This window comes from Varroa jacobsoni, unplaced genomic scaffold (assembly GCF_002532875.2).
Source record: "Varroa jacobsoni isolate VJ856 unplaced genomic scaffold, vjacob_1.0 scaffold_273, whole genome shotgun sequence".
NCBI classification, from domain to species: domain Eukaryota; kingdom Metazoa; phylum Arthropoda; class Arachnida; order Mesostigmata; family Varroidae; genus Varroa; species Varroa jacobsoni.
The window spans coordinates 45,512-59,941 of NW_019213175.1; the positions used below are offsets into that span (position 1 = coordinate 45,512).

Below are 14,430 nucleotides of genomic sequence, written 5' to 3' on the forward strand. Positions count from 1 at the left end.
CAATGTCTAAGGTCTTTTAATAGTACATCATACTTCATTGGCTTAATTCTTCCAAAGTGAGGAAATCACCTCAATATCTTAGTGTATAACGACACGAACTAATCGTACGTGAATGCTCCTTGGTTGTCAACGATTACCGCCAAAAATGCATTCTAAAAATAATTATCCTTGATTTACGTAGTCCGATTGCTCCCTCCATCAATCTGGATACTCCGCTAGTCCCACACACATGTTTCCCTTGTACTTTGCTTACCAACGATTCAACGTTGTTTACAAATTCGTGCCTCATCAAATCAGCTGCTGCTACCCTAAGGATAAGTTTTGCAGCGACGTATTGATACAATTCTGCTATTGACGGTGCTAACGAAAAGCTTGTTTATTTCCTCCTAGGTGATCATTTGCGTATGGACGTGCGAAAAAGGGACTGCCCAAAATATGACTCACTTTTGTACGCATGGCTTTAAGCGACAAGCAGCTATTTTTAGATCTTTGCCCCTGCCCGACTGCTAGCCACCGTCGGCTACTCTCTTCGACGCCCGTAGCGCCAGGCCGGGTCGCATCCTCGATTCGAATTTCTTGCGGCCATAGAAAATAGTTCGAACCAGCGGTGGCGACTCTCAGCTGTTTATCTTCCTTCTGCCTGGGAAGATCCAGGTCTATAAACCTATGTGATAAAAGTGTGCGAGAATCGGTTATGGGCTCTTCGCTAAATACTCGTGATCTGAACGGATTTTTTGGCGTAATGTTCTCCCGAAGCTTTTGAAGCGCTGATGGTGGTGAATATGTGCCTTCGTGCTAGTTTGGCTCACAGTGTAGTGTTTCCAACAGAAATGAAATATAACTCTGCCTGAGCTACATGTTCTCGAAGGAGAAGGCTGCCGTGTCCGAGTAAATTAACGCCAAAACAACGCTTCATAAAGATCAGACACCGTGCGCACTTTGACTACTAGTTATTGTAAACCCTAGCGGTACTACCAATAAAGCAGAGATGTCGGGTGCAAAATGGCGCGTTGGTCGACTGTCCGTCGGAGATCGCCCCCGCGCCGAAAAACCTGAGGAAGAAGACTGGGCCAAATTGTATGGTCAACCAAAAGATCCTCGATCCATTGAGAGTATCGAGCAAGAATGGAGTCATTGGCGAATTAAAGAAAATGAAAGAATTGAGATGCTTGCAAAACAAAGGCAGGAACAAGCGGAAATTGAGGTAAGTTTAGGCAAAATGTTTGAAATTTTGTACTCAGTTCTATTACCTTAGTTAAATAGTGCTGATTTAATTGGTTAGTTTTTATACCAGCATGAAACGAAGTTTTATCTACGCCCGGTTTCGAGCCTAGGTCACCACATATCTCGCAAAATTTAAAAAACAAACACGTTACAACTCCATTGCCTTGGAGACCTTGCAACATAAGATTGCATCCGGAACTAGGCGTGGTACGGAGATATGCTGATATCAAAGTAACATTATTTCGTGCAAAAACTTTTGAGTCTAAACATCGCGTGACTGCTGTTTTCTTCTCATGAATGTTCCACAAAGCAAAGAGTTAAGGTATAAAAATGGCGAAGTTAAATTATGTTTTCTTCTATTTTGAGGTACTTTGTATGAAACCGAGCACTGCTTACGATCTCGTTGCATAAAACTTTTCTCCAAACTTAATTTTAACTAATATCAATAATTAACCAGCTTCTAAATATGTACAGATACAAGATACAGCGACTGCGTTTGTGCTTTGTGTTTATTTGTAGTCTCGGTATTATATTCGTAGTACTTCATTAGACTGTATTTAGGTATTTTATTCGATAATAGCTATAGTTTATTTCTTCACTTGTCGTATAGTATCTGTAAACATAATTTCAAGTAAGAATAATAATAATAAGAAGAAGAAGAAGAAGAAGTTGATAAGATTAGGTGTTCGATTGGTTTAATGCGTTTTGTTTTTAAGCGTTTTTACCGAACTACTATTTCTAATTTATGACATTCACTTCAGTTGAACCGAATATTCCAACACGTCCAGCTCCTTAAAGTCAATCACAGTCTTTCGAATGAAAATCTATTACATTGCCGCATTTATAACTGTTCGGCAGCTCATTAACGTCAAAAAAATATAGCACAAAATAATCGAATACCTCTATTTTCAAGGGAAAAAGTCAGCCATATTGAAATAGCATTTCAAGTAGATTGGAATAAGCTTTCATACATCAAAGTTGGCAACTGGCATCTCTTTTAACGTTAAACAGTTTACAGAACGTAATTATCAAGAGCGTATTATGTTGTTGTATATTACACCCAGTGAATGTTTTCATAAATTTTGGATATGTTTTTAGCTTTGAATAAAGCAGAAGCTGTTTTTCTCTTATACTAGGCAAATATTACGATAATCCGCACTCAGTAGTTAAGCCTACTTTATATGCCGCAATCTGCACCGTAACCAAGCATTTATCCGCGTCTTCAATAGCTATTAAATGGTTTCGAACATCCGAGCGCTCATATGACAACTTTTAACATCCCTATTAATGGACCTTTAACATTATCTTATGAGCTTCATGGCTTGTACCACAATAGTTTTATGGCACATTATTATTGTACAGTATTATACCACAAAAATTTTATACTCAGTTAGTATGAAGCGTCTATTACGCGCGAGCACATGTATTCGAATACGAGTTGTAAACTGTGAAACCTTTCAGTGCCTACTCTGCCACTGTTGAGGTTAAGGCAGTGGGTACAGTATGTTAGTTAAGTGTCTGGCTTCTTCCATTCGTTTGTCTTCCTGTTGGTCCTGTCTCTCTGCATGTTCCGCATTATAAAAATCATAAACATCATCGCGTTCACGTGCTGAAACAACGCTTGGAGATTTACCCGTTTGATCAATCATTGCCGAAGAACATCCGTTTGTATCAGCTTAAGCGTAATTTACCAACGTGTCACAACCAACGACAATACCGATTCCCAAGTTTAAACAACCGTTATGAAGCGCTCACTATTTTCCATTGTTCTCTTTCGTCCGTGCTTTGTTAGAGTAGTAACAACCACGTGGTGTAGCGGCTCATACGGTCTATATAGAAATAGCGTTGGATGCCTGGTAGGGCAACAACGTAAAGAATATTCAGGTAGACGACTAACAGTATACCATTATAAGGCTAATGCATGGCCGCCGTTTCATCTGCTTAACTACCTCAATTTTCGTATGTCCACGGCGCTTCGAATAGTCAGGCATCTCGCAACACTCCTAAAACTGAATTATTCATTGTCTTTACAGTACCATTAATGCACGTTTAAGAACCGTTGCTGATTATCTTTACCATGCGTTTTACCTTGTGTACGACAGGTGCACCTTTTATGCTTGACAGATATCCACGATTTCAGCGGAACTATTATCTTAAGCGCGAACCACACAGTCATCACTGTGGAAACAACGAACAAAATGTTACATTGAAATCATTGGTCCAAACTCTCATCGTGTTATGTTATATATGCTACCTGATCTCATTTCTTTTTTCAGCACTAGCCGAGCTTCCCAGTATGATAAAAAAAAAAAAAAAAAAAAAGCCGATTATGAATCTGTTACTGCGTCGCGTTATCTGAATCTGTTTCCCTTGGGGTTTCGGAACCATTCTCATCTCCCCGCTTTTGTTAATTCTATAGCATTGCGAAAATTCGACCTCGTCATACTTACGTTGTTATTCATTATGCGCATAGCTTGAGCTTAATAATTACCATGCCGTTCTTTTCCCGGTGCTGCCAAAATGACCTCCGATCGAAAAATCCGCCGATAAAAGTCCGAGTCCAGTCGCGAAGCCACTAGCGACAAGGAGAATGAATGCGTTGCTACAGACGACGTTCGGATGAAACTGCGCCGACGGAGGAAGGTACTTTATTGCTATTACAAACCTAGCGTCCACCCAAGTTTTTGTCCATCGCATGTATCGGTTTATCGTAGCGAGCGTGGCTTACATAAAAATGAGATATGCTTGAGAGACATCAGGTTACGCAGAAGTAGTGCTGCGGGTAGCACAAAATTGGATAAAAAGCGTAGTAATTTAGCACGATTGCCGATGTGACTTTCCTTGTGCAGCTGGATTGAAATCTGCAAGTGAACTACGTGAATCGACGATAGGCGTGTGTTACGGAGAAACAAGCGAGCCAAGACAGCGTCGACTGTCTGCTCTACCTCCAACGAGAGTTGCCTGAGCTAGACTGAATCCTATTCTAACAACCAGTAACATATGCTCATATTTTGTGTCACTTTTTGCCAATGAAACTTTAGTCAAAATCTAGGTCGCCATCGAAAACAACACGATCGACATCGTCGGAGCGAAATGTCGTTACCGAAAGCCAAAAACGTCGCTCGCAGCCTCCACTATCCGACGACTGTATGGCCACTCGACAAAGGGTTCTTCTATTGATAATCTTCATTGCAATACTTGTCTTTCTAGCGTACACTGGCGCTTCCCGTTATGATGCCGACCGGAGTTACATTGCGAAGGTAGGATACTATATATAGTTACGTCAAGTTTTTCTCTCTTTGTGTATTTTTAATCGTCTTCAAAAACTTCTACCAAGGTCAAGATCGGACAATTTGAAACATAGAAAACAAAGTTATTATTTTGAAGCAATATTTGCGCTACTTCCATAATGCATGAAATAATTTACAAAAGAAGATCTATAAATAATATCTACCAATAAATGTAAATAAATGTTTCAAGTATTACGTCTGGTACTGAGAGGCATTCAGAGGGTAATTTGTTATATTAATTACTGTGAGTTTTACATCCGGTATTTAAGCCGTTAGAAATGCCGCGACGTGAATTATATCCAAGCCCAAATTCGATCGTAGATCACCATTGCACCATGGCAAACACGTTACCATGACCTACCACGGGGATGATTTACTATATTAAGGTTCACTAGCCTCGTTAGCTAATTATATACACGTAATAGGGTTTCATCTTCAACAAGTCACCGAAAATCCTCTTATTATCTTTAAGCGGCATTCAATGAGTTAGAATGTGTGATGGAAGTCGGTGTAACCACGTAAGGGACACGCTTTTCACCTTTTCAAAGTGCTGGTATATTTATAGTCCCAATTAATTGGAGTCCCATATGAAAATGTGTCTCATCCAGAGACCCGAACTGTTCTTACTCAGTCCATTATGTTGAAGCCTGCAATTAAGAACTCTTTTTCTATTGTACTAATAATTTTCGTTATATAGGTAAACCGGCCAAATCTGATGCCCATTTTCGATCGTAAGTTGGCTGACCTTAAAGCCCAGTTTCCCACACAGCCCTCCCATAACTGGGGAGTGATTCGTTCAGCTTTTGCAGAAGTTTTGAACAATTCCCACTACGAGTATGGTCCCGCGGTATTGATCATTCTCGCATCTAAAAAAGATCAACATGTCGCTTCGTGTTTTGCGGAAAAGCTGGCCACTTCACTAGCAAAAACATTCAACCCGACAGAACGTCCGATACAATTGAACGGCGCTAAATTGAGTCGCTCACACAATTCGGTGGCAGCCAAACATACCATAGATGAAGCAGTTCGTGAACGAGACAACTTTGTTATGCAGGTAATAACAATAATGACAAACAAGTAATGGTACCTTGAAGCAAAAACTTCTATTAGAAGTATAATAACATGATTACACCATATCTCAACTTAGCTAAGTAAGCATTCGTTAAATGAGATCTTGCTTATGTTCTTTAGGGATCCTTACTTTTGGTTAAAAATAATTTTTTTCTAATTCACGCCGAAACATAACAACTCTTAATAGGAATAAAGCAAATGTCATGTTATCGAATGACAAGTTAACACCTTTGCTGAAAAATCTTCAGCTATTGTTTTTCAGTATATTGTATCATAAGTTGTGTCTTACATTGAAGTCTGCATTCCACGTTATACATTTGTGCTAAATATATCATTCCTAGCAGAAGATTACCCCATATGTTAGGTCAACTATTGTCTTATCTGTTTTCTGCTATGTTTGTCGTTCTTTCAGTTCGACTCTCTTGAACAGATCGACTCCTATACCGCTTCGATTTTTCATTCGCTTTGTGACTATTACAATTCACCGTTCCGTGAACGAGCTGTGTTTATTTTTACGGTGCATACATCCGAAGAGGTCGAGGGCCGGCACCGTAGAGAATACGATGAGATGGCGGACTCTGTCCTCAACGAGGTCTGGGACGAACTGGACGTCAACAAACGTGCAGCGCTCATCGCTCGACTTACTGGAAGCACAATTCTTCTGCGAAAAGAATCGCGGAGGGTCTGTTAGTCAATCGGGGACAGTGAAAGAAGCTAGGGCATCGGATAGATAAATAGAATCATCGTTGCTTACATGGAGGCACCTCGTGGTGATTCGTAATGAAGGCAAATGCGCTGCTGATTGACTACAGTGATAATACTAGTTTAGTTGGAACGGCACCTTAATAAAGTACAAACAAGTTGCAGAGGCAACGAGAAGTAGATTCTGTAACACCTTCTGTGAGAGAATAGATCCCAAGAAACCCAATCAGGCGACCGGTTTCTGAGGTCCAAACAACAATAATCCGGACAAGCGAAAAAGTGGAAACCTAGACTAGAATGATACTTGGTAGTGGATGACTGCATTTACATTGTTTCTTTGTTCTTGTGTGCTTATTTGTTCAGATCACATATGTTCACATCTTACGCCAACTGAAATTGAGGAGACCAAAAAAGATGTTTGGTTTTTCGACGGCGGATCTTTATAAATCGATGGCGACCATAAACGCATGCCATAGACTATTATTACTATGAATGAGTCATAAGCACTAAGTGGTTTATTCCATAATAGTATTTGTCGTTCACATGCGCTGTTCCTCATGCCATTTCTATTCTGATCCTTGTTTTTCTCTATTTAATATTTCACAGGTTGTACTATTTGATATCGTACCTATATGGTATATGGACAGATTCTTTTTGCCAAAAAATAATAAGTAAGTAACTATTATTTATAAACAAAGTAGCGAACAATACGAGCAAACATCGTTTATTGATGCGGCCCCAGTTTTCACCATTGAAAATTTACAGCTTGTCTCTCTTGTAATTTAGTCTTGAAACCTATTATTTTTTAGAGAATAATAGTTTTTAATCAAATGACATTTGGAAATATCATAGTCGGTTCGAAATGAATACACCCGAAGCAACTTGTCGACATTTTGGGCATCCCTGTGTTCTCAACGTGGCGAAACAAAAAAACACCCGATAAACTTCCTATCGAAATGCGAATATTAAAAACGAAAAAAAAAGCATTCAAACATTTTGTCAAGGAGAGATTTAACACTCATTGTGACACATGTAGTTCAGCTATTGTACTATAGGAATGACCGAAGAAGCTCATCCAAGTGGAAACCGATGGTATGATAAAGTGAACAGACTTACTCTGTAGATCGATAATGCATATAAATTTTTAACGTATGTATTATTGTATGGGATGCATACAGCAAGACGTTTTAAACTGCGCACTTTTTTTTAAAATACACATTGCCGTTATATGAAATAAGAACTTCGTTTCAGTTCGCATTGACAATATGTTGAAGGAAAATAAAACATAAAATAAGCTTGATGTATGACAGAAAAGTGAGTACAGAAATTTTCTTTCTAAAGCGCTATGTATACACACATCTTCTGTTAATAAAATTAGGTGAAAAATAAATACGGAAAAAATAAACCGATGCTGTGCTAAAATAGATGAGATAGAAAACATGATACAATAAGTTGACGAATATTTTGACATTTAGATCCCATCGTTGGGGGTGTAATAGTTATTTTCAGTTTTCTAAAGTCTGAATGTTCTAAGCGGTCCCATAACTTTTGTTGTCTATGTTATTCCTCTATTATTCAGCCATATAACACAATATATCCTCTGCAATCAAGACTCTGCCTTAATAGTCGGTATAACCATACATATTATCAAATTTATAGAAGCCAAACGATACCTTGTTCCCTACTAGATTTTTTCTTTCCTCAAAAGATAAGCTTAAATCGTACTATATTATTTACTCTCCATTATATCTGAATTTGGAGAACAGATTTCATAAGAGTTTTGTGATACGAGTTTTATGTCCGGTATCTCCGTTAGGCATTCCATTGGACGGCTGGCTCCCAACACGTAACGATGCCTATCTATGTTCAAAATTGAAAGTAGACCACAAGGTGTCTCTAAGATTATCAACCAAATACGCTTCCCACTAAGCTATCACGAACACGATTATAAAAACCTACTGAAACGACGTCATGATCAGCCTATGATTAATTTTCATTGGGTGTCAACCGTATATCACCGCGCCTAATATCTCCAGTGTTAATAATGTGTGATATGAGTGTACAATAGAAGATCAATCTAGAAAAAGAAAATTACATGGATATGCATAGGCTTAAACGTTGACAAATAACACATATGATTATTACATCGCTTCATATGATCGAAGAAAGAAATAGATCCAGCAGCACCCATCCCTCTTAGATTCAGTGAAAGAAGTCCTCAGTACTACATCGAAGAGATGATTCTAAAGCCATGTTTCCATAGTAGGAGTACCAAAAATTGTTAAAAAAAATTGATATATTTGAAATATTTAATCGTCTATAATGTCCATTTACCTGCGAACGAGTTAGCTTGATATACCACAGCATAATTCCCTCCAAATAGTTTGGAGTACTATTAAGAGAAGTCCAGATTGTTGTAATAACATATACGGTAGGTACTGAGAATGAATGGATAGAAGTATCAGCAAAACAACGCCTTCCCGTCGAAGATACATTCGATATTCATTGGCCCATTTTAGACGGACAATGTATGTATGTATGTGTTCCGTCGTGCATAAAATGCTTTAGCCGAACTATCAAAAAAATTACCTGCAGCAGATTAGGTATTTCGATTAGGCAGGGTCTCCAAGGGCCTTTTTAGTACAGTGGCTTCGCTCTGCCTGGCATCGCTCGCTGGGCGTAGTAAGTTTACAGTAAAGAAAGTTGTAAATTGAATTGCTTTTACACCTTCAGCAGCAGAAACTTGCTAAATACAAGTAATTTATACCTTCTGATGTATTTTCTACATAATATATTCTATTTAAACCCTCATCTTCTCCACTGGTCGCACACACACACTGTGTTGATATTTGTATCTGTGTTATCTATTTTCTTCGACCAGACTCGCATTTTCTCCTATGATATACCAGCTTTGCTTACTACTTTTCGTATTTTATTTTTTATTTACTGCTTTTCGTACTTTTTCGTGTTTTATTTAAAAGGCTTACATTTACACAAAATATGTTAAAATTGTCTTTCTTTCAAAATACGTCCATTGTTTTACTTCTTTGACATCCTACGCAAAAGATCGATTTTGTCTCAGTTGCATTTTCGGCTGCCTTTTCCTTTATTTTAGGCATATCTGTGCTTAATAATTTATTTGTATGTCTATTCCTTCATCCTCCACTCAAAGATATTGTCATTCCGACGATACAGGACATTCAGTTTTAAAGTGAACTCGCGACATGAGTGTGACTGAACGAAGATGATCTTCGGTGACGAATTGCTTGGCTGGGGGGGCGGCTTAGTTTCAAAATGTTGTAGGACACCCTAGCAGTTCTGATTTAGATTAGACCTCCCGTATGATGGCATCATTCGGAAACTGAATACTCTGCATGGTGTAAATTTATATATTATTCTGATTGCTTTCTTCTTTTGGCTGGTTCGATAGCCGGGCCAGAAGAGAGCCTTGATGTGTGAGAGAAATGTTTTCATAAAGCGCCTACCCTGTCAGCTTTGAAAACCACTAGCAATTTATGCGTCTGCTGGTCAATAGAAGTATTTACGAACAGAAGTCCAACTTGTGGATCGCCATTACTAGAGAATGTGCACTGTCGAGTCATAAATTTTCTCTTCCGCTCTCGCAGATTACAGATATATGGGTGTTCCCAATTCAACCAGTTGATACGTCCAGCCTTGAAGGGATTGCGAAAACCGCGCCAACTCTTTAGGTCCTAGTTAGGTCCTGTCGAACGCAGGATACAACGCTTCTAGGTGATTTTCTCGGCACTTCCAGTTTTACCAAGGCGTAAAAGCAAAGAAATATTGCAGTTGAGGAGCAAACGTACAAAAGAAAACACTTCGTGGCAGCTTCTGTTATAACTCTGACGGATGGTGTTGTCATGGTCCCACTTACAGAAAAACGGAAATGATCTTAAGGTTTAACGTAACGTATGTAACATCCACGAAGTTCGCGGCTAGAAGGAATGCGAAAGATGATTAAAGAAAAAGGTCTCATATTTTCGTATAGCTCGCATCTTATATCAGCAAAAAATATCAAAACAAGGGCTAAAGGTGCATTTTAAAACTATAACTTGGACCTTGCATTTGTATCTCGGCCTTATCGTTTCCTGTGGCTACAATATGCATAACATCCCAGCTTGCGTCACTAGTCCTAATATCTATCGCTTAATCTTCTAGTTAACTTTGTCTCAATCTCCTCCATTGTATTTAGCAACGCTTCATGGTGTGCAGTAGCAGTCTATTCGGAATCAACGATTGATGACACTTCCAATCACCACAATCACTAGTCACGCTCAAATATGCAGTCAACAAATTCGTCATCTAAAGTAATCATATTCGTTCCTACATAGTCACTCCCAAGGCCTGTTTGCTTATTAAACGTCCAAAGCCGAAACATTTATTAAAGGAAAACAAGAAAGAGAGAAGGGCTTCGATGCTAACTACCTAAACTTATCTATGGCTAAGGCCGCATTCTATCTAAGACAGTTTTAGCAAAACAGCTTCAGAGAGATTGCACCTAATCTTTTCCCTGCGTCCTTTGTTGGACCCGTCAGTGCGTTCCGAGTTTAGAGTTTTGAAAAAGAAAACTCAATGATGCCTCCTTTAAACTGGCGTTTTTTGCAGGTAGAATACGTTTGTAGATTAATTTTATCTACCTATCACAAGCAGATGTTAAATTTCCGGAAAGTGAACTACTCTAAGCATAAATTTGATTTTGCTGTGCAATAGCTAAAAGTGTCTTGATGCCTGGCAGGAAGGCGCTTGTCTCAGTCAAATTCGATGTTTGTGCCAGATAGTTGAAAGCCTGCAGTGCGTAGGGGTAATCGTGGCGTGTCACGGCCTCGGCGACAATTTGCAAATTCGAAATCGTCGTTTCCGTTATCTGTAATGGTGTTAGTGAGAAAAAGAGAATACGTATAAGCGATATGCATAACTGTCGCAATGGATAATGAACAACACATTGCGGTGTAAAAGGGAAGTGATAAAACAACACCGAAAACATTTTGGTATTCATATTGACCTTGAGAAATTTTACTCTTTGCAAATGATATACATGAATCGAAACCATGGCTCAATTTATGGCACTTGTATAAAAATGACTTTTGCGTCACTCATATCGATTAGTCCGTAAATTTCATTTTGATAAATTTCAAGTTAATAAGCAGTATAACCTAACAGCCTTCTTCACACAAACCTACCTCAGATGCCCGCAACTTGTCTCCAAGATTCCAGATTTTTTTTGTTATGTCCTCCATTTTCTTCTGAACGAGGTTATTCTGTATGGAAAGACAGGCAATCCGTAAGTGATCGAAAGTATCGTACAGCATCTTGTACTGGGGTGGAATCGGAGGTTTTTCCACGGGTGGAAGTGGAAGTTGTGGCGTCGGCTGCACCGCAGCTGCAATATGGAAAAAGAAGTAAGCGGAAACTCGGTAGCAGTCTTTGTCCATTAGAAAATGGTTTTGCTTACTATTTAAGTTACACTCAAAAAATCGCAACTTCCATTGTCTGCTTATGTTTACTGTGTATTTATTACTGCTACCTTAGTGCTTGTATGTTACTTGTACATTGGTATTTTAATTTAATCGATTTACTCTATTTTTCTGGCAAATGTTTGCAGTTAAAATCATTATAACATCGATTGTGGAGAATCCTGACTCAAAAGACTGTCACCAATTAGGGATAAATTGAATGCTTTTTGTCTTCACGAGAATCTATTGAACAGGTAATCCATTTGCATTAGTTTAGGTGTTTTGAAGTCATTTGGGTAGCCTTGTCGTGTAAACTTGCTCAAAATGGTGTCTGTTATTGGCACAGGTCTCTTAGTCTTACATACCAATAGTGAAATTTCTTAATATTGTCTATAGTTTTCTCCATAAATGTTCTGTTATTGGTTTCACCACTCAAAAAATAGCCTCGATAATTGCCAACTGCAACTATTACTAAATTCTGAGATTTAAAATTAGACATCAGACTTCAACACGAATACAAAACGGCTTTGATATAAGAGTAACCCCATTGCATTATAACCCCCCTCATTGTTATATTAGATAATGTAGAGTTTTCTCCACTGTTATATTTTGCTACCATTACAGAAGTAATCAAGATAATAAAAATCACTTTTTATTTCCAGAGATTTCTGTTATGGTGCTTGCTCGTTATTTTCACTCGTCTAAAAATCTAGTCTTCTTGTCTGTATACTGTGTACTTTACTTTAAATATGTAGAGTTATCCTTGCCATGAATAAATAATAAATATTTGTCAAAACTATCATTAAATATATCGTTAATCTCTCAACAATTTGTTCGTCAGACTAGAAGAAAGAAAAAGCATACTTATACTTTAGGTTATACTTTTAGGCTACTCACGATTATACGCTATCGTCGACTGAATCTGCGGCTGGAGAATTGAAGGCGTGCCAGTTGTTTGCTGCTGCTGCGTTTGATGCTGCTGGTAAATATGCTGCTGTTGAGGGCTGTAGAAGTTGCTAGAGCCAACTCCAGGGGTAGCTGGAACCTCGGGTAGGGGCCTGGTTAGCGGAGCGCATGTAGTTTCCGGAATAATCGGTGGAGCAGACAATGGTTTCGAACTGCGCCTTAACGGCGGTGGGTCATTCCACCCTGGAGCAGAGTACCGCTCATCCCGAGTGTAATCATTGCCACTGGGCAAATTCATTAGTGGGGATTTCGAAGCTGACGGAGCCATCGGAGTAACCGGGGCAACCGAAGTCGATGCAGCCGTTGGATAACTGTCAAACGCCGATCTGCCACCGGCACCAAGGCTGGCTGGCACGTACTGCGCATTATAATGATCCATAGCTGGGGTACCAGAACGAGAATTCAGATACGGATTATACTGGTTTGCGCTAACAGGGTTGTATCCAGTGGCGTATGAATCTTGGGGAGCTGGAGTATATGGCGAGCCATAGTTACCGTAAGCTGAACCGGAATTTTTGATTGAGGGATCGACTACGGCTGGGTACTTGCCTGCGGCCCGACTCAAAGGGCGTGGCGCCACCCGATCAACAGGTGGTGGCGAGATTTCCTGGGTACTGGATATTGGTCCTGGGATGCGGTGACTTGTAGTGATTGGCAAGTTCGAATTGACGTCAGGATAAGCCGACGGAAATGGGGTAGTCTGTTTATTATGACTGCTACAAGGGTATCCAGCCATAGAAGCGGGTGCGCCAGGCGCCATTGGCTGAAAAGTCGATGGTCGGGGACATCCAATATCAAAACCTGACGACCCACTCACAGTCCGGTCACGGTTACGGCCATGAATGGAAAACTGGTTCTGCTTTTGTTGTGCATTGATGCCTTGTTGTTGCAAATGCTGTTTAGTGTCTGGTACGCTTTGAGATTGCAGAATCCGGTCACGCAGCTGAATCATCTTCGCGTCTTTATCATCAAGGTCATCCAGATAGTGCAGCGTTATCGGAAGACACCCCTGTTCCGCAAGAAGTCCGACATACTTAGCGACTATTGGTGATATCGATTTCGGAAGCTGCTGTACTCCTGTGACAATTCTGGCTGCAGTGATCACTTCCATAAACGTCTGGAGATGCTCGTTCGTTTCGGGCTTATTTCGGATGGCCAGATAGCATTCGACCAAGTTGGCAGGATCTCTGGCTAGAAGATACGCCAACATGGCCTCTTCACGGCGACCCGCTTCTACAAGCATACCCGCTACAGTCGAGCATAAGGCAATTGCTCGCTGAGTGTCAGCTGTAACGTGACCCAATATGGCAGCCAGTGTTGTCTGCCATTCATCAACAGGCGCCAGCTCAGTCAACTCCTCCCATAGACCGGAAGAGACACACGCGATTAGGCGGCACATCTGGAATACATCAAAGCATACATAAAAAGCACGAGGAATGATGAAGGACAAATCAGGTCACCCAGAAAGTTGTAGATTTTGGCGACAACGCTGAACGTCTCGCTTTTTTTTAACAGGAAATTACCGTCTGAACGTATAGGATTAGACATACGTTAATAATAAACAATGAAATGGTTGCAGATGGAAAACAGTCTGAGAAAATCACTTAATAGACAAGTAATATAGATTTATTATCTACCTGTTAAGAATATATATATATATATACGATGGAAACTCTCGAAATATAAAAAAACTTTCGTTTTTC

General features: G+C 39.7%; 2 protein-coding genes and 1 long non-coding RNA gene across 4 annotated transcripts in view; 2 read left to right on the top strand and 1 right to left on the bottom strand.

Moving 5' to 3' along the window:
* The first annotated feature begins 291 nt into the window (after window positions 1–291).
* On the top strand, window positions 292–7,605 carry LOC111258874 (uncharacterized). Its single transcript, XM_022830429.2, has 5 exons — window positions 292–1,204; window positions 3,778–3,867; window positions 4,266–4,484; window positions 5,212–5,568; window positions 5,998–7,605. The coding sequence occupies exons 1-5, from the start codon at window positions 989–991 to the stop codon at window positions 6,274–6,276; spliced, it is 1,161 nt and encodes a 386-aa protein (XP_022686164.1). The 5' UTR covers window positions 292–988; the 3' UTR covers window positions 6,277–7,605.
* The window catches only part of Sec31 (COPII coat complex component secretory 31), an 11,735-nt gene continuing 4,300 nt past the window's right edge, over window positions 6,996–14,430 (bottom strand). For both annotated transcript variants that reach the window (XM_022830427.2, XM_022830428.2), the window contains exons 6-8: window positions 12,659–14,126; window positions 11,489–11,688; window positions 6,996–11,172 (exon numbers count right to left, since the gene is read on the bottom strand). In XM_022830427.2, the coding sequence (XP_022686162.1) occupies window positions 10,987–11,172; window positions 11,489–11,688; window positions 12,659–14,126 (1,854 nt within the window). In that variant the 3' untranslated portion in view covers window positions 6,996–10,986. The remainder of the gene's footprint in view (window positions 11,173–11,488; window positions 11,689–12,658; window positions 14,127–14,430) is intronic.
* LOC111258875 (uncharacterized) overlaps window positions 11,624–14,430 on the top strand; it is a 4,623-nt gene continuing 1,816 nt past the window's right edge. Inside the window, exons 1-2 of the long non-coding RNA XR_002679245.1 lie at window positions 11,624–11,707; window positions 11,911–12,015. This is a non-coding gene — a long non-coding RNA (uncharacterized LOC111258875). The remainder of the gene's footprint in view (window positions 11,708–11,910; window positions 12,016–14,430) is intronic.

Bases quoted from the DNA above. Each gene is read 5' to 3' on its own strand.
- LOC111258874 (XM_022830429.2), top strand. From the start codon at position 989: ATGTCGGGTGCAAAATGGCGCGTTGGTCGACTGTCCGTCGGAGATCGC. The intron at 4,485-5,211 runs GTAGGATACTAT...TTCGTTATATAG, and splicing joins ACCGGAGTTACATTGCGAAG to GTAAACCGGCCAAATCTGAT. The intron at 5,569-5,997 runs GTAATAACAATA...TCGTTCTTTCAG, and splicing joins GAGACAACTTTGTTATGCAG to TTCGACTCTCTTGAACAGAT.